The sequence below is a fragment of the Mytilus trossulus genome, chromosome 11 (assembly GCF_036588685.1).
Source record: "Mytilus trossulus isolate FHL-02 chromosome 11, PNRI_Mtr1.1.1.hap1, whole genome shotgun sequence".
Classification (NCBI taxonomy): domain Eukaryota; kingdom Metazoa; phylum Mollusca; class Bivalvia; order Mytilida; family Mytilidae; genus Mytilus; species Mytilus trossulus.
Genome location: NC_086383.1, coordinates 16,000,103 through 16,019,856, shown reverse-complemented (window position 1 = coordinate 16,019,856; position 19,754 = coordinate 16,000,103). Strand labels below are relative to the sequence as shown.

General features: G+C 31.5%; 1 protein-coding gene across 1 annotated transcript in view; it reads right to left on the bottom strand.

Moving 5' to 3' along the window:
- Positions 1-19,754, bottom strand: part of LOC134689772 (serine/threonine-protein phosphatase 6 regulatory ankyrin repeat subunit A-like) — an 82,237-nt gene that overhangs the window by 51,401 nt on the left and 11,082 nt on the right. The window contains exon 4 of the mRNA XM_063549742.1: positions 8,255-8,303. Coding sequence (XP_063405812.1) covers positions 8,255-8,303 — 49 coding nt within the window. The remainder of the gene's footprint in view (positions 1-8,254; positions 8,304-19,754) is intronic.

Sequence of the window (19,754 nt, the reverse complement as noted above, 5' to 3'; positions counted from 1 at the left end):
CCGTTTCGTTTCGGTTTGAGCCATAGATAGATAAGATGTCGTATGTGACAATGAGACAACTCTCCATCCGAGTCACAATTTATAATAGTATATAATAAAAATAAGTCAAAATACGGTCTTCAACATGGAGTCTTGGCTGACACCGAACAGCAAGTTATAAAGTGCCCCAGTGTAAAACCTTTAAAACGGGAAAACCAAGGATTCAATCTATATCAAGATGTACGTAATTAGTGGTGAAGTGTCATGGAAATGGATAAAAAAAAATACAAGGATATGGAAATGGATAAAAAAAAACAAGGATAAAGATCCCTATACGATTTATAAGAAATTAAATGGAATACATTTGAAATAAATGAAATTTCTATTGAATTTATTTAGAGTTTTTTAAACCCAAACTTTCCTCCATATGTTAAATTTTATCAAATCCGTCTCTTACTTTATCTATTGTTTGAGCAAGTCGGCTAAATTAAGGCTTTACAGCTAGTTTCCTAATGCATGTAAAGCAAAACTTTGGTTTACTTGCTTGCTTTGTTTGTATAATTGTATATACAAATTTTGTTAATAAGATTGACATCTTTAAACAATATGTATCGGCATAGTTTAACCTGTATTTATATAATTATTATATTTGAATTAAATTTGGTGTTATCATAATGATTGTACAATAAAAAAAAAACTAAAGCAAGCACGCTAACTAAAGTCATTTCATCATTTAATTTATAAGTGCACTTGAATTGTTTAGGTTTTATGTGGTTTGCAATTGAAGGATGGAAGAGTTATCATTGATATGTTCATAATTATAAATTTATAGTTAACAAAATTTTGTATTTTTGAAACACTAAGGCTTTTTATCTCAGGAATAGATAACCTTACGGAGGATGAAATTGGGAAAACTTTTAGGTATGTTGGTCCTCAATTCTCTTCAACTTCGTACTTTATTTTGCCTTTTTTTATTTTTTGATTCGAGCGCACTAGGCTAATGAGCCTTTTTTTTTAAGACGAAACGCAAGTCTTCTGTAAATATTAAATTGCAATCCTGGTTAACATAACCATAGTGTCATTAGAGAGAAAATTCTTCGATTAAAACACACTCGGGAATAGCAAGAAAGTTCACAAAAAGAGTATTGGGAACTTTACTGATTTTTTTTATCATATATATTTCTGATAGTTTTTCCGACCGATTAACATATTTTCAAACTTAAAAGGAGACCTCTTTCAGCGGCACGAGCCTGGAACATGTACATATGACAGTTTTAAGTAATAGCTATATAAATATAAAAGAGAAGATGTGGTATGATTGCGAATGAGACAACTGTCCACAAGAGACCAAAATGACACAGACATTTACAACTATATGTCACCGTACGGCCGTCAACATTGAGCAAAGCCCATACCGCATAGTCAGCTATAAAATGCATGTCAAATATACTAGTATTAGAATTATTAGAATCAAAGGTTAAAGTACTTACAAAATATGTCATCTTGTAGAATGTGATTTCACAAATATATTATTTTCAAATTCGCAGTCCAAGTCAACGTTAAATCGGTTACACACATTTTTCATGTTATAAATCCATTCCAACAATATCATTTTAAATACACACTAGCTTGCCTTTTCATTAATTTGAATAATACAAATTCAGCTAAATTTTGTTTATTCCCATCAACAGAGATTTCTCACACTCATCCCAGACGTTAATAATACTCATGCACTTCAATTTTGATATTAAACAATTTATTGATACGGATGACTACGCTTTAAAAGTACGGTTACATCAGGGTGTAAAAAATGTGAATTTGTTATTTATTGAATTCAAAGATAGATTAAACGGTAGCTTTAATAGTGAAATGAACTATTTTTTTGAAGACTCGCCTAAATGTTTGTTGCATAGATGTATTTGACCCCAACAATTTTATTTAGATCATGCTGTATTAAAATTATATCTATAGAATCATTTATTTGAAAATACCGCATACATCTGCTCACCGTTTGAATATAGAAACTTGTCGATTTTATAATATTGAGAGATATCAAAAATTTTGTAATATGTGTGATAAACAAGTATTTGGAGATGAATATCATTTTATTTTAGTATGTGAAAAGTATAATGAGTTTTCGATAGAAATTTATCAAACCATATTGTTGAAGAAAACCGTCGAATCTTAGACTTTTTAGACGATCAATGCATTTGAATAGGGACATATAGTTCGTCCCTTTTTTGATGCTCGGTTGTGAACCCCTTTTAAAGTGGCTGGGTGCTCACCAGTATCTGTTCATTATGTAAAGCAACTTAACAATTAAAGGGAAATTTTTATTTTTGACTGTGAAGGCACAAAATTAAATTCATTTGAAAATGTGTTATATTTGATTATACTGTGCTGTACTGTTATATAAATTGGTATACTTATCTATATGATTATTTGACTAATATAAATATATTTCACTGATGTAATTGAATATTTGTTATAATTATTTTCTGTAAGTTGTATTGCTTACGAATAAAAGATTATATTATTAATAAAATAAATATTATGACTTTCCTTTTTTCATTGGATGACCATGCAGTGGTGTTGCAACGCCAAAGAACTGATAATAGAAAGCTATTTTAATTTGATACATAGGACAATGAATCTTAACAAAAGGTTCTATAATTTCAATTGTGAAAAAAAATCACAATACCGTGCATTAACTCAACAACCGTTCATCGACAAATATTACTTGATATTCATTGAAATGATAACAAGATAACAGTTATTATAAAAGCAGGGCAGCCTTAAATTCTAATATTTTTGTCAAAAAAGATTCAAAGTTTTACCGATGCAACGATATTTTTATATATTTTGAGTTGAAATGGCCTAGCGATAGTCTGATCACTTCGAATCATGCGGCAACACGTTTAATCTGAGCATTCGTAAAGTTTTTAAACTAAAATAAGATCTATATTAGCTATCGAAACATATGTTATATGTAAGCTATCTATTATAAATCTATGAGTTGTTTAATGAAAAATGGGGGGGGGGGGGGGTGTTGAAGTCTAACTTTAAATCTATATAAAAAAAAAAAAGATCGAGATGTGGTACGATTGCCAAAGAGACAACTCTCTAAAAGCACGAATAGAGATTAACTTTACTGAAACAAAAATTAACATCTATAGTCACGTACGGCCTTCAACAATTTGAAAAATTCATACGTTAAATTCCCTTTTATATTCAGTATAATTCCATAAAGTTATTATAGAAGTTATATTATGATAAAAAAGGCTGTAAAAATGATTGAGAGTTGACGAATATCATTATATCATGACATGTAAAGCGTTGGATGTAGCTATAGATAGACAGACATTTTATACTGGATAATTGCTGCAAATTTTATATCAAACGAATCGCTTTCACGTTCTATACTATTCTGTACTATATTATATACATCATGTTTTTTAATGTTCAATCTCTGAATTGAGACAGCACTATCGGTCATCTTATATAAAAAAAAATCTATTATACTCTTAAATAAGCAGCGTGTAATGAATAAATTCACACATCCCGTCCCGTGTGCAAATAGGATGAATATGAAGGATCCTGAGTGCACATTGTATGTCCTGAGTGCACTAAGGAGGTCATTACCGGTGTTTAGACGTACCCCAAATAAAAATTTGAATTTTTGTTCAAAATTAGCGCACATGCAATGCACCACCTCTTCGGAGTCCTCCAAAAAGTTAAAATTCCCCTGTATTAGTATTTCTGGTGTATGAAATTCATTGTGTATATTATCCGTTCCATCTACAATATACGCGGAAGTGACACGGCCGGGTATTGTAAAGCTGTTGAGGGACTTTAAATGTCAAATTCATATCCCTGGGCGAAGAAATTACCGGTTTGTGAAAACTTATATTAGTGTGTTACCTTGGTTCTGGTCTTTCACGCTGTCAGAATGAAAGTTTGAGCAACTTTTGTGGGTTATAAATGAAAAAAGAGAAGACCTTAAAAAAAATTAAAAAATTGTAAATAATATGCGTTAAAAAAAACGTGTCTCTAACGATAAAAACAATGTAGATTATTTAGATCATTCGAACTTGGGTAAATAATGGGTAAATAATGGATATTAAGTTGTTAATACTATTTCATATAATTGTTTTTATTTGTTGTATTTACAAATTTTATACAAACTTATGACGATTGATCATTTAGACCGTGACTTTTTGCATAGACACCTGTTTCTTGTTGAAGACTAAACATGCGCTCTTGATTCATCTATGTTTTTTGTCGTTTGGTTGCTGTCAAATTGAAATATATCCCACATCTCCTGTAGTATGTGTTCCGTTTGATTACTTTAAAATCAGTTTATAAGTATTTTTATTGAAAGGGTTATTTGCATGAGTATAGACCAATTCAATACTAATATATACTTATATATATATATGATATTATGAACCTCATTAATTTCGATCTAAACAAGATAATTATAAAGAGATCGATATTTTAAACAGTCTTAATAAATTCCAACGATCACAAATCTAATCTAAATTCGATTTCAATTATTTCGTGATTCTAAAATACGTTTTTTTATGCGAATTCCGTACACTTTCCTTTTAATATCTAGCATTATTAAAATCGTAATTTTTGTATCCTTGCTATCCTTGCTAAATCTTTTGCTGTATATCACAGCTTGTGAATAAGTCTAAATGTCCGTACAGTGTATAGTAAGATCTCTTTTCCACACATGGACATTTCATAAGTATAGAAAGTTCGCTATAGTGTTCCATCATGGTCTTAGTGCAGTTTCGAGACCTTAGTGCACCACGGCGGCCAAGGTTGTTTTTAGACGCACCGTAAAGTCCCTGTCACACCATTGCAACAACGTCCTTTTATGATATTTTTTTTTAAATTGCTAGGACCATGATACTAATAGTAAAATATTTCACTTTTAAAATAGTAATTGTTATGAATGATAATAGTTTATACATGTATGTATGCTGTCTCAGTTTTTAAATAGTTATTTGGTATAATATGGTGTCACGTAAGTCATTTTTGGACAGGATATTGTTTGTTTCATAGTATATGTATATTCTGCACGATTATTTTTTTATCGCTACCATTACATGTATAAAAAACATAACTATGTGGACCTTATGAGATCGCACACAAGACAGCTGATTGGATAAGTGTGATGAATTGTTACGCCTACATAAAACTGATATCCAATCGAATGCCAGCAGACACCTGTCAGTAAAAACAAATTGCAAGCGTTGATGGTTAGAGATTTATTTGTGTATTCGTTATATTTGAAAAATAAGTTAGATAGACACTAGTCTATTCGTTTTCCCTTTTTTTCAGCTGGATTTCAATAACTGTTTTTACACTTTTTTTATGTAACAGAAAGGTATTTGAATAAAAGCGCACCACATGTAATGGAGATTTACAAGCATTTATATAGCGACTTGTTTTCGGAATGTCATATTTTCAATAATTCACAGACTTTTGCAATAATATTTAACCTTTATTTTTTAACGAACGCCTCTAAATCTGGTATGTAAGAAAGTTATAAATGGTTTTTGGATTATAGACACAATAAAAAAAATATGGAAATCAAACGCACAAGTCTGACAAAAATTAACGGACAATGCTATGACAATAAACAGAAAACGACAAAAGACATACATAGTACTGTTATAGTTTTTCCCTGTCTTAAGTTTACAATAACTTAAATGAAATTTATATAGAAAACATGAAAAGTTAAATGATAATGCATATTATTTACAATATTAAAGAAAAGTAACATCAACAATTTAATAAATTAAACATATTTAGATAAACATATTTAGATTACGTTTTCAAGTGTTAATCCCGACATCCGTAATTTTTAAGGGTATACAAATTATCTGTAACGACACCAGTCTGTAATTGCATAAATATTTATTTACAATCACTTGTAAACCATTAAATATAAAGTTTTTGATGTGTATATTCAATGAATAATTATTAAATATAATTTCGGCAATTTGTTGATTTTAAACTCAATTCACCACGGTTTGCGCAGCAGTATGACTTTGAACCACTTATGTTTTTTTTAATATAGAAAATGTTAAATAATTAAATAGGAAGAGGTATGAATTAGAATTGATTATTTTCTTTTTTTAATTGAAACATGGCAGACTTTCAGTTAACATAAACCGTCTTCTTTTTAATTTTAATTTTATTCTTAAAAGGGGAGCAACCCCTGATAAACACTGGGAAAGTTTTACCCGTTTTCTGTCCAAATTAATAAATCTGAACACGACTAAACACGGTCTGACAACATCTTAACGTAATTTTGTATCCATGGTCTGTTTCGGTCTGACACTGTCGTAACGGATCTTAACAGCTCGCTAGGAGATTCAGTCTTGATAATCTTGACATGCCTTAACGGACTGATTTACCTGATGTGACTATCGATCGTAACGGAGTCTTAAACGGTCTAAAAAGTCTCGACGATTCCCTCTAGCGGTAAATCCAGTCAATCAAGATGTGATCAGACCAAAATGACCGTTTCAGACTGAAATCGTGCTACTAGTGAAAGCTTCAAATAATATTGTCTTTGTATGTATATAAGATTTAGGAATGAATGAGCACTCTTGTAATCCAACATACAAAAACATATCATTTGACAAAGATGTGATTTTGGTGAATCATAAGACCTTCATGGCATTTATGAACATTGCATTGAACAACAAATCGGAGGACCTACCTTGTTTGTATTGGATACCTAAACTTCACAAAATTCCGTACAAACAACGGTACATTGCCGGCTCATCTGCATGTTCTACTTAAGAATTGTCCATTAGATTGACTAAAATTCTGTCCGCAGTTCAAAATGGTATTCAAATATACTGTGAAACGATTTACCCGCGTAGTGGTTTTAACCAAATGTGGATTCTTAAAAAATCTAAAGAACTTCTGGATAATTTTAAATCTCGTTTTTTTCTGAAATTAGTTCCATTACAACTTTTGATTTTTCAACCATGTATACAATCATTCCCCATGTGAAATTGAAAACCCGTCTAAAAGACATAATCCACAATGCTTTTCATCATAAAAATGGTAGCATGCGCTATAAATTTATCACTTTGGGATACCATAAGACATATTTTGTAAATAAGGAACAAAAGGGTAAAACATACTACACAGAGAAACAAGTGATCAAAATGCTGGAGTTTCTTATTGACAACATATTTGTTGAATTTGGAGTTAGACTTTTTCAACAAATTATCGGCATTCCTATGGGAACGAACTGTGCGCTTTTCCTTGCCGACCTCTTCTTAATGTCATATCAATCGGAGTTCCTTCAGACACTTATCAAAAATAAGAAGATCAAACGCGCAATTTTACACCAGTACTAAAAATCCTCCATCCATTACGGTTATATTTTACATAGATAAATAAAGTCGTATTAGATAAGCAAAATGAGTATGCTAAATTTGATGTATGCCTTTTTGTGCTTCTTTGTTACATTTGTCGTTTTTATAGTGATAAAGATGATAACACAATGTTAACTGCTGTATCCTTATTTTTGACATTTTTACTCTTGCATGTGTGTTTTGTTCATGCATCGTTGACAATGTAATGGAATTTGATGCGACTGTCATACATGTGAGAGGTTTAGCTAGCTATTAAACCAGGTTCAATCCACCATTTTCTACATTAGAAAATGCATGTTCCAAGTCAGGATATGCCAGTTGTTATTCATTCATTTGATGTGTTTGAACTTTTCATTTTGCCTTTTGATTTTGAACTTTCCTTTTTGAATTTTCCTCGGAGTTCAGAATTTTTGTGTTTTTACTTTTCCCTATAGAATTTAATCGAAACGCTTCGATCCAAATGAAACGAACAATTTTTACTGCAAAGGAGACACACACAGTGAATGGTGAGATAACTCTTACAAATAAAATGGTTTGACTTAGCAGGGTGAAATTTAAAAGGTAAAAAACTTTACGATACAATATGAGAAATAGTTAAGCGACATATTGCAAAACAAACATTCATCGACAGAACAAAATTTGGCGGTAAAGAATTAAAATAATAATAATGATAATCAAAACAAATGCAATATGTCTTTCCACAGAAAAGTTAAAAGACCTTATATATAATTGACACTTTACCTGTGGTAATTGAATACATCATACAATGAAATTGGTCTTACTCATCTATATCACGGTGAAACTATCAAACAAAATTGTGTCTTATCGGAAATTCAATTGTACATCTAAATTCTATAACTTACCGATATGTGTACCGTGTTTCTTAATAGTTTGATCTTGATCCACTAAGCTCTGCAAAAATAAAAAAAGTGATATTACATATATATTTTTCACCTTTTTGATCTTTTGGAAAATGTTGTTCGTCCTGTATTAAGAACCTTCTAAAACGACTTTATTCGCATACACACGTATACATTTTTTGGTTTTTATCCAACATAATCATAGGTTTGAACGTTGTTTTTAATTTAAACTTGTTTATATTTTTTGGTTTTAGATTGTTTTATATTTGCCTTCGGGTTTATATAATTCGTTAATCCTTTTTGACCCTTCGAAGTTCAAGAGTCTTTTGCAATTAACCTCAATTTACAAAAGACTATTGACATTCATATATATAGTGCATATGATTAAAAGCAAAATCTTATAAAAAAACAACTTTATATATGTATGAACAGTTTCAGTAGGGTTTAGTATAGTTGCATTACTACTCTTATCAATGTATTGCATGTGCTGTGTTTGTGTCAAAGTGGAATATATATGAAGGTGAATCATTTTAGGATAATTATCTGGAGATTCATTCATAAATTGCGCGATCATTATAGATTCGATTGTATATGTCGTGTATAAATTGCGATTTTGGTTGTGATATAACATGTCCAGAAATATTGTACATGTTATAACTTGTACAATGCAAAAAGGCTATTTATAACACGAGATTATTGAAATATATGTTGCAATAATAAAAACATAAGTACAAATTAAAATCTTTTACCAAAATTGTGTACTTGTTATAACATGCACAAAGTACTTTTGTATATATTATAACTTTTATGTAAGCATATTGCAAGTTAAAACACTCATATTAGTTCTGTATATGTTGTAACATGTACAAAACCGCAAAGTGTACACCACAATATATATATCGTTGGTAAACATCTTTATTGAAGAACAAATAAACGCAATAACAAACATATTTTAGTAACAAACGACACAAGCAACAGTTTAGGATTGGATTAATGATTTGGGTCAGATTTATTTGTTGATCATTATTGCCATTCCACAGTCCTTTACATCGATAACAGTTTTCACACTAAAAGTGACTTAAACTTTCTAGTGGAAATAAAGATTCTCAATAATCAACAACTTTACCAACATTGGAAGCATCCTACTCATTGTCATTGATTTCTTTAGCTCATTTCAAAGTATCCAACTAATTCATGTAATTATGCTGATCTGTTTTACAATGGTCTTTATTGTTGGATCCGTTGTGCTCTTAAACTTTGTACATCATTGAACTCCTATGATGGTTTTCCATGGTCGTTGCTGACGAGTCTTTTGAAGAAGAAACGCTCGTCTGGTATATTGTTAGTCGTAATAAGTGAAATTAGGCATTAAGATTATTTCTTGAAATTTGAAGATGATTATTCAACCTATTGCCAAACATTGATAAACTTGGCCAACCTAAACATCTTGTAAAAAATTAAACCAGAGGTTGAAAAAATTTGGCAACTGAAATATGGCATCTTTTACATACTAGTATCGGCCAAAATTGGAAGTTTCCGAAATATGGTTGTAGGGTTAAATATGTTAAAAAAAATAATCCTAAATTGACAATAGCATGGCTAATAATGATAGCTGAGGTGAATATTAGGTCACTGATATCTTTTTCTTGTAAGTTTTTTATACCGGATTAAAAAATTTCCAAACCTTTAATAGGGTGTTTCAGAATCAGTCCCGAAAAGTGAATGCTGTTTTTAAACAAATGTGTCGTTTAATTCAGAAAAAAACAACTAAGCATTATGAGTGCTATACTAGTCGGATGTTCAGGGAAAACATTTTTAAAATCTAACCGCAAGATCTTTTGGTATTTAAATTTTAATACGCCCCACCCTCAAATCAGTTCAATATAAGAGCAAAATTTATTGAAAAAGTACATAATTGCCATATTTTTTTCGTTGTTTAAACTAGGCCTTAGATATTTGACCTATGGATGTATCATTACGGAGTTAAGTGTCTCGCATCATGATGACCTTCAAATGTGACCTCAAGGTCAGCTTTGTGTTGTTTTTGTCGTGAAAAACGCAACCATGTAGGCCATAACTTCTTCGCCTTTTGATCTAGGCCTTACATATAAGGCATGGGGATGTATCATCATGAGGTTGTGTGCCTTCTTAAAATTTTTATCTTCATGTGACCCTCGATCTCGAGGACGATAGTTGTGTTTTTTTTTTATAAGAAACACTTGTACGGGCCATGACTTTTATGTAGTTAAACAAAATCACGTTAAACAAGCTTCAATCAACCATACAACGATAGAGACTCATGTTATGACATGTCAACTCATTCCATGCACACGGAATACATAATGGACTTGTATTAAAATACAAGAGTTTGAAAAAGGAATAGTTCCTATTGAAGCGCAGTGTATGTACTTAACTTCACAACAAACAGAAAAGTGAAAACTTCCTAGGAATCAAACAATAGGCAGAGTTATGCCAAATAACTATTTATCAATAATGTTACGGACAGAAGGACAGACGGACAGGAATAAAAAATACCCCTAGACCCAAAAAAAAAGGATGTAACTGATTTTTTTTATTTGAGATACGAGCTGTTGAAATTAAAAGCATGACACGCCAAAAATACATACGATACATAGGGAGAAGCTTTAAAGTAGGCAGTTGCTTTACATGATTAAGATTTTCACTTTATCGGTCCAATGATTCAAACATATACAATTCAAAATGTAAGAACAAAACTATTGTGTTTAGAGCTGACCGTGCAAAATCCTGATACTGTGAAATCAAGTTCGTTAAGCATAGAACGTTTGTTAGTTTTTGTGCAGAGGTTAGGAAAATAAGATACAACTGATGTTTAGTTCAAAGCACGACAGTTACAAGTTTCACATTATTGTTTGGCCCCTTATTATTATAGAGAATGATAACTCTAATTTAGTAATAATCTTGAAGTGAGACGTGAGAAGAAACATTTTTACTTGTCACTTGCAGTAACACACCACTTTCTTTTTTATATTTATTTCAAAATTGCATTTGATTAAAAAATTCTGAAAGATACACAAACATGACATAAGCACAACAAAAGAAAAATAACAAATTTAGCTATCTCTCAATTTAAATTTACATCTGATAAAGCAAACATAACATGCTCTATTTATTTCATACATGTGTAGTTTTAGTTTCAACCATGATTCTAAATATATACTTAACTTTCCCTAAAATTGCGGACGGAATAGAAGACACCCGTTTATTTTCTACACCTGTCAGGATAAAGGTTGAAAAAAAAAATACTAGAAGGATATGGTATATTTTTTATTCAGATGAATGTGAGAGTGCATAAATATTGTGTTTTGTGGACTGAATCGATTGTTTTTTTTCTTCTTTTTGGCTTTGTTCCGTAACTAATAAATAATGCACTGTTGATTGATTACCCCCCCTCGGTCTCTTCCAATTGCACTTTAAAAAAAAATGCCAGAAAATTTTAAACTATAAATTATTTATAGCCTATTAAACATGACTACCTGTATTACTAAGCCAAAAGTGTATTTTATAATAAACTATGGTTTTAAAGAAAAAGTATTGTGGAGTCAATTCAGATTTTATTTTAATCAGTTTGGTACGAAGATCTACGAACAGAAGCATTGTATAGTTGTCAATGGTTTATTTATTTATTTGGTTAAAATTTTATTGGTAGAGGGAGCTATACCAAAGAGCAAGGAGGGAGGCTTTGATGAATTGAGAAAAAAAGGCAAGACAGGCTTTTGAGCAAACAAAGGCAGGAATTTATGTAAACAATTTCAGGATATACTAATGAAAATTACAGATTCCTTAAGAATGAAAAAAAAAATGCAGGACAATTATGTCAAATAAGGGAGGGTACACTATAGGACGAAATTCCGAGTTTAAAAAAAAATAAATCCCGACACCCCGAATTTCGAAAAAAGAATTTCCTGATTCCGAAATCAGGAGCTTAAAAAAAATCTCTGTCCAATCCCCCTCCCCCTATAATTACAAATAAAAAAGCAGGACAACATTTTTAATTCTGTCCCTCTCCCCCCACCTCCATAAAATCCATTGATAGCATCCTCAGACATATGACTGTTTGTACTTTATTTCATTTTATGTAAGACCTATGCATTGGCAAGTAAAAAACGAAAACAGTTATGGTCTTTGACCTTTCTGTTTCCCTCCTTTTCTAGGGTTCTGGTTTTCTCTTAGTAAATTTGTTTCACTTTGAAATTCCCCTATTATGTCTCTTTGAAGATCATTCATGGAAAATGAGTAACTTTATATGGATTAAAGGAATAACAATAGGTGCACAGCTTTACATTATAACCATGATCTTTCAAAAGATTGCATATTGCACATAATTTTAAAACGTAGCAATGAATCAGACCATGAGTAAGAGTTATCTTTTCTCAGGTGTTCTATACCCCCTAAACATACATTCTTTAACAAATCTTAAAATTCTGGTTTTCCGATTATTTAAAAATTGGATAGGTAAATGTTCTTTGTTAACAATTTCGTTTAAATACCCCCAGGAGATATTGTGTTTTTCACTTCTGCATCTTAACTATGTGACAACATCTCTGTTGAGGACAAATTTCTTTTGCCTTTGAGGTCTAAATTTAAATCGGCGAAAACAAGGAACATGTATCAAAAGTTATAGCTAGCCTTAAGCTTACTCTTTTACATAGTAATAATACTCTAATATGTAGTTTGTATGTATTTAACATGCTGGAATTTGTTTTCTTTTGTTACATAAACAGCTACCACACTCGGACTTCTTTTAAACTGAGTGTCACTGTGCGTATTACTATGTGTTTTTACTACATTGGCTTTGTTTTCTTTTGTTACATAAACAGCTACCACACTCGGACTTCTTTTAAACTGAGTGTCACTGTGCGTATTACTATGTGTTTTTACTACATTGGCTTGCAGTATGGCGGCAGGGTTAACATCTCAAAAAGCCTCTCGTATGATTTTCAATTTACTAACATTAGTTCATTTATATATTTTGGAGTTTAGTATGACGTCTATTATCACTGAACCAGTTAACATATTTTGTTTAGGGGCCACCTATAGCAAGCCTCTGAGTGCGGGTAATGAAGATCCGTTTGTGGCCTTCCAATGTTTTATGTTCATTGGGAAGAAATGTTGACTCTTTGACACATTCCCCATATCCATTTTTAATTTTGTTTGATGTCGTCCTTTCCATAGAAATAGTACTCCAATAAGATGTTGATACGTTGATAAAACGAACAATAATAAATAAAAGGTACAATAATAATTAAAAATGAAATGTACAAAAAAATAAACAAATAAACATATAGACAATAATAAACAAAACGGACGACCTCTGAAGATAGTTAACTGGAATATAATTCCGAAAGAAATAAACATTGTACACGTAGCACGTAATCAATGTAAGGTCAGAAATATGATCCATACTATAAACGGGTGGATATTGGATCAATATACCTATAATTTTAAAGTATGGGGTGTCTTCTTTGAACTACAATTCTCATCATTATTATGCAACAAATATATATAAAAAAGAAGATGTGGTATGATTTCCAATGAGACAACTTTCCACTATTCACAAAAGACCAAATTGACACAAACTTTAACAATTATAGGTCACCGTACGGCCTTCAACAATGAGCAAAGCCCATACCGCATATAGTCAGCTATAAAAGGCCCTGATAAGACAATGTAAAACAATTCAAGGGAGAAAACTATCGGCCTTATTTATTTAAAAAAATGAACGAAACACAAATATGTAACACATAAACAAACGACAACCACTGAATTACAGGCTCCTGACTTGGGACAGGCACATACATGAATAATGTGGCGGGGTTAAACATGTTAGCGGGATCCCAACCCTCCCCCTAACCTTGGACAGTGTTATAACAGTTCAACATAAGAACGATCTATAAAAATCAGTTGAAAAAGGCTTACTCATCAGATAAACAAAGAATACAAGTGGACGTGGCTGGGTACTTATACATCCCGACACAAAAAGACACAATGAACAGATCTGAGAGTACTCACAGTTATCTGACAGCTAGTTCAAAGTCATTAACAACTAATAAACAATCATGCCTCTAAGACTAAGCAATTAATCAGTACACATCCAACATACAATGGATTAATCGAAAGACGTCATTTATGTTTATTAAAATGAATAAATGTCTTTTGTTTACTCGTATTTAAATTTAAGCCATTAGGTTGAAAGCCTGCACATGTGTTTTTTCAGGATTTAGGACTGGTGCCTAACATCATTTAGGCAATAGACTTACAGCCTAGGAGATATCTTATTACCTATGATTTAAGCTTATTGCCTAATTTCTCTTATTGTCGCTATCAGATACTAGGTTAAATGCACATGAAACTTCAAGCCCTACCTTGAGGTGCTTCTTTTGCGCTTTGGTGAATAAACCCATGCTCTAAATCTTGCAAATCAAAAATGTGTGTGCACATGCGTAAATTGAATACTGCAGAATAATGCATTTGATCAAATTGGCAAGCATTTAAAGACTTCCAACTCTTAAAAGATGCACATATTGCTACTAATTTGTTTATAATGACTGTAATATGCTGCTATTTAAAATTGACATATTTGACCTATAAACGACAACCGTTCATGCTGGCGGTTCAAGCCCTCAACCCTCCCTCTAAAAAATAACATTGCCAGCCTTTTGTTTGTTTAAAAACTAAAATAGGAGGAGCATACAGAAACGATTTACACTTATACACATCGGACATACCAATAACCTTTAGTTTCCTATTCAGAATAGAAATAATTGATGCAAGCTTTACTGTGTATTGTAGTTTTATCAATGGTAGACATTATATTCGTTATTTTATTGATCGGGCAAAAATAATTACGAATAGTATGCCTACCTATGTTAAAACTACAATAAAGTATAACTTTGATCAATTACTTCTGGAATTAAGAAAACAAATGCATATAATTTTTATAATGTTATGGCTTCTCAAAACATTCAATAGCTTGTCCTAATTCAGAAGATTTGTTTTTCTAATTGTTAGCTTCCAGTAAACAATTCGTCAATATGTTTTCTGTATACACTCAATTTCGAGACCTTTCTAGTAAAATGCGGATGATTGCAATACGCATGGATCTGTCATTGAAATAAACCATTTTCTACTAGTGTTTATGTCATACCCATTCTCAATATTCATGCATCTTTGCTGATTATTTTCTTTAATGTTACAGTCGGTAAACTACGACTCGAAAACACGAGTTGGATGCAAGATATGGATGCGTAAAAAATGATAAAAAAGTGCACAGTAGACCTCGTTTATAATATATACATGTATTAGTTCAAGAATTAAATGAACATTATTTTTGACCAATCACTCAGACTTAAAGATCGGTATCGATCATGAGTTTATTTCCCATACATTTGATAACGTTTTACTTACTTCGATTATTTTAATAAATCTCTCTTTCAGGTTTTCGTCCATTTCAGAATATCCTGCTGTTTTCATATGTTCAGCAAGAATCTTTGTTTGTTTGCGAAATTTCTGATCATGATTTTGTCCACTCAAAAAGCGTGTACCTTAGCAAAAACAAAAAAAAATCCGTGGAGGTTGATTTACAAAATTGAATAAAAAATAAAGTACAAACATGTATAAACTAAAATTTGCCATATTACAACATACCTCAACTGAATTTATCACATATTCAACTATGAAACAATTTGAAATAGCATTTTATTTATCAATTGTATAATTGTATGTGTTGTTTCAATGTATGTTTTAATCATCAAACAATATCATAGGCTCTTTAGAGCTTTTATTTTTAACCTGAATTAAATCTTCATCACTCGCCACTCACTGTACTACAATTTAGATTAATTGTAATTTATAAATGAAATATCTTTATGTTGTTTCCGTCTTTCTGGCCTTTTTAAATGTTAACTGTTTCTTTCTACCTACTGTTGTGTTTTTTGTCAAAAAGTGATAAGGATAAAACAAATCGTTCAAGTGTTACAACAAAGGAAGTAGACAGGCAAATTAAGGTATTTTACCTACTTTTTGCTTGGTTATCCGGTTGATCTTGTATTGCTGATTATGATGTCTATTTATGATATTGCCCTTAAGATGCAGAATATCACATGATTAATGATTTTTTACAACAAAAAAAAGCAGGGATGTCAAAACATAAAGCAATCAAAACGAAATATTAATTGATTAATGTTCTCAAAAGTGTATAGGTAAAATCAAGAGCATATGTATACTCCAGGTAATAATTAACCATCAGATGCGCTGAAAGGCCGTTAGTCATATACCAAGCAATGTACATGCGTGCACAGACACATGATTATTTGCTTGATAACAATACACTAAGTTTTCGATATTATAAATTAAACATGTAAACCAATAATCAGTTATAGTACGACACGTGAAATACATTAGTTCGCTGAAGTGTGTTTTAAATCACGATTAAGGGCGATGGTTGCATTTTGAAATTATATGGTTGATAGCTACGCTGAATTTTGATTATAATATTGTAAAGCTGAATTAAGATGGTCTACACAAACTTCATTTTAAATATTTTTGATGTCGAAGTAGAAGTTTTCTTAGATTGTGTGTGTTGATAACGGCGTATAAACTTTGACTACTTTGATATAGACAGAAGATTGATGGATAGTGGAAAGTGTACCCTTTGTTGCCTTTTTTTTAACTCTGCAAAATGTTGCTTTTACATACGATTGAGCGTGGTATTCTCTAAATGCAAACGGGTCCACAATCAGACTCTCCTCATTATCATATTAAGTTAAGAGAGGAACGTAAAGGAGAAATAGAGTTAAAATGAAACGTTAATGCAGAATTGTGTTAACATGACCAAAGAGGACAAACTCTCATTTAGTATACGACTAAATACAATATATTCAAGGACAGTCATAGACCTTTTTTTCCATATACTAACTTTAACCAAAATCTGCAAGTGCTTTTCTTTACAATTGCATATCTGTAGATTTTAGACTAGCTATTATGCGACAAATAGACCGTTGTACATCAGCAAACGGACCTTATCAGTGTAGATCATTGCACTAGAGCATGAGTGTCGCACTTCAGCGTCCCTATCGCACCGCCGAGTCCTATATGTATATGTTGTCTTTTGAATTGCTAGAATGTGTGGTCATAATGGGCATAAAATTAGCTTCGCAAATTCTCATCGAGCAACGGGCTTGCTACTTTTGAGGCTTAGTTCCTTATCAATGGAGTCAGGAATCCTTAAATTGGAACTAGGAAACCTGGACACAACAACCGTTAATCAAAGGTGTCAATCTATAAGGGTACAAATCATGTAGTCTAAAATTAAGATGAGACGAAAATTACTAAATGATATTGAAGAAAGCCAATTATTACAAATACATAAGGCATGTCTCAATTACTAATTACTAAATTTCAATCAGTTTTTTACCTAGCAATGAGATTTTAAAAATACATATCATATAAAACTGCTTTTCGCTGTTATTTTAAATATAAAAGTTCATATTTAAATAAAGCATTAGTAGTAACATGTATGCATATATCATAATCGGACACATTCGCAAATGTATATTTCTTGTCCATGTTGACACTCAAAACTATAATGATGATTCAACATTACCATTTCTTTGCCATTTGTTTATTTCTTCCATAATAAGCCTTTTTTCATTGCAATCCAGATTGATGTCCTCGACTAGCTTCTTCATCAATTTGAATGATTTGGTAAATTTTGCAGTATCCCACTCATTGATTTTACAATGAGCCCATTGATTTCTTACATATTGACGTACCTGTCGTGAAAAAAAAACATAGTTCATGTACTATTATAGGTATTTGAAACCTCTAATAAAGAAGAAATAAATAAAACAGGAAAATGAAAAAAAAATACCATAGTATTTAAAAGTCTTCAAATAATGTAAAACATTTATTTTGTCTCTTGTGGAGCGTTTTCTCATTGGCAATTACACTGCATCTTCTTATATTTAATTGTCATATTTCCCTTTCACTTCATTTTCATATATTTTGTATGTATATACAGCTGATGGGTGCTGTTTCAACCTTGACAAAAGTTAACTTGGAACAGACTTGTTGACTGCTGTCTAAGTTAACTTGAGAAATTTTAAGCAGACAAGTAAGATAACTACGTGGTTGGTTGACCAAATTTACTGTCAGTTTTTAAGGACCGCTACAGACATATCGACAGGTCTTCCCCAGTCCAGATCTGTACACAAGTCTGTGCTTGATCAATCCTGAAGACAAGTCTGCCCCAAACCAGACCTGTGAATAGGTCTGCTCCTACCCAGACATGTGGACAGCTGTACATGTATCATTAAAGAAAGAAAGTTTTTAGGATTTTTTATTATTAGAAGGCGGATAGAATGGTTATCCAACGCATCGGAACAATATTCTTATATCATGGGATATTAACATCATTGTCGACATTGTTTCGTTCACCAATTTTTTACTGTCTCTTCCTAAATTTTACTTTTATCATTACATTCCTAGATGTTTCATCGTAATTCACCTTGTTTGCATAGGATATACAATTCCGTTTTCCACAAACTAGTATAACGAAACACAATGGAAACGTGCACAGTGTCCGGATACAGGAGGTATTGTATAACTATCAAAAATCTCGTAAATTTTATCAGATTTGTCGAGAGATTTGTCTTTGAGGACAACAATTGAGATATACGGGACGTCCAAAAATAATTCACTCGTTGTGCACATAAATAAAATAGTTGCCATTTGACGTTTAGCTACACAAAAAATCAATCAACCGGCATCATATATTCCCATAAGAGAACCTCATGTATTTTTTATTATGAAGTACAAATGACTTCAGACATGTCAGTGTTGACACTTTGTTTTGTTTTTCAATATTGCTCTCATTTGTATTATACAACAGTACAATTCATCCTGACATTAAGCCATATAGATTTACATAATAAAATTCAAATGTGATCAGTTTTAATTTATACGGTCAAATGATTTTGTTAAAGTAGTCAGCCTTAGGTATCGAAACTAATGAAATTTTGTTACGTATCAATAAATTATATAATTGGAGGACATACTAGCACCCTAAATTTTTTTGGTACACAATCTTTCAGTTATTGTATTCCTATATTGCTGTCATTTATATAAAACATTGAATCCTGGCGTTAAGAATATGGCTGATTTACTCACAGGCCTTACATGATTTACAAGTTAAAGTGCAAATATGGTCAGTTTTGGTTGATGGGGGTCAAATAATTTTGTTATAGGAGTCAGTCTGAGGTATCAAAACTAAAGACATTTTGTTGCGAGACTATCTTTTGAATAATAATTGAAAACAACACGTACAAGTCAGCCTAAGGTATCAAAACTACAGAATTTTTATGACGTATCAATATATGAAATACTTGGAGGACACTCCAAATATGTGTCGTCAACATTTTAAGTTTTTGGGAGAGTCACTGATGTGTCTTTTGTAGATTAACTA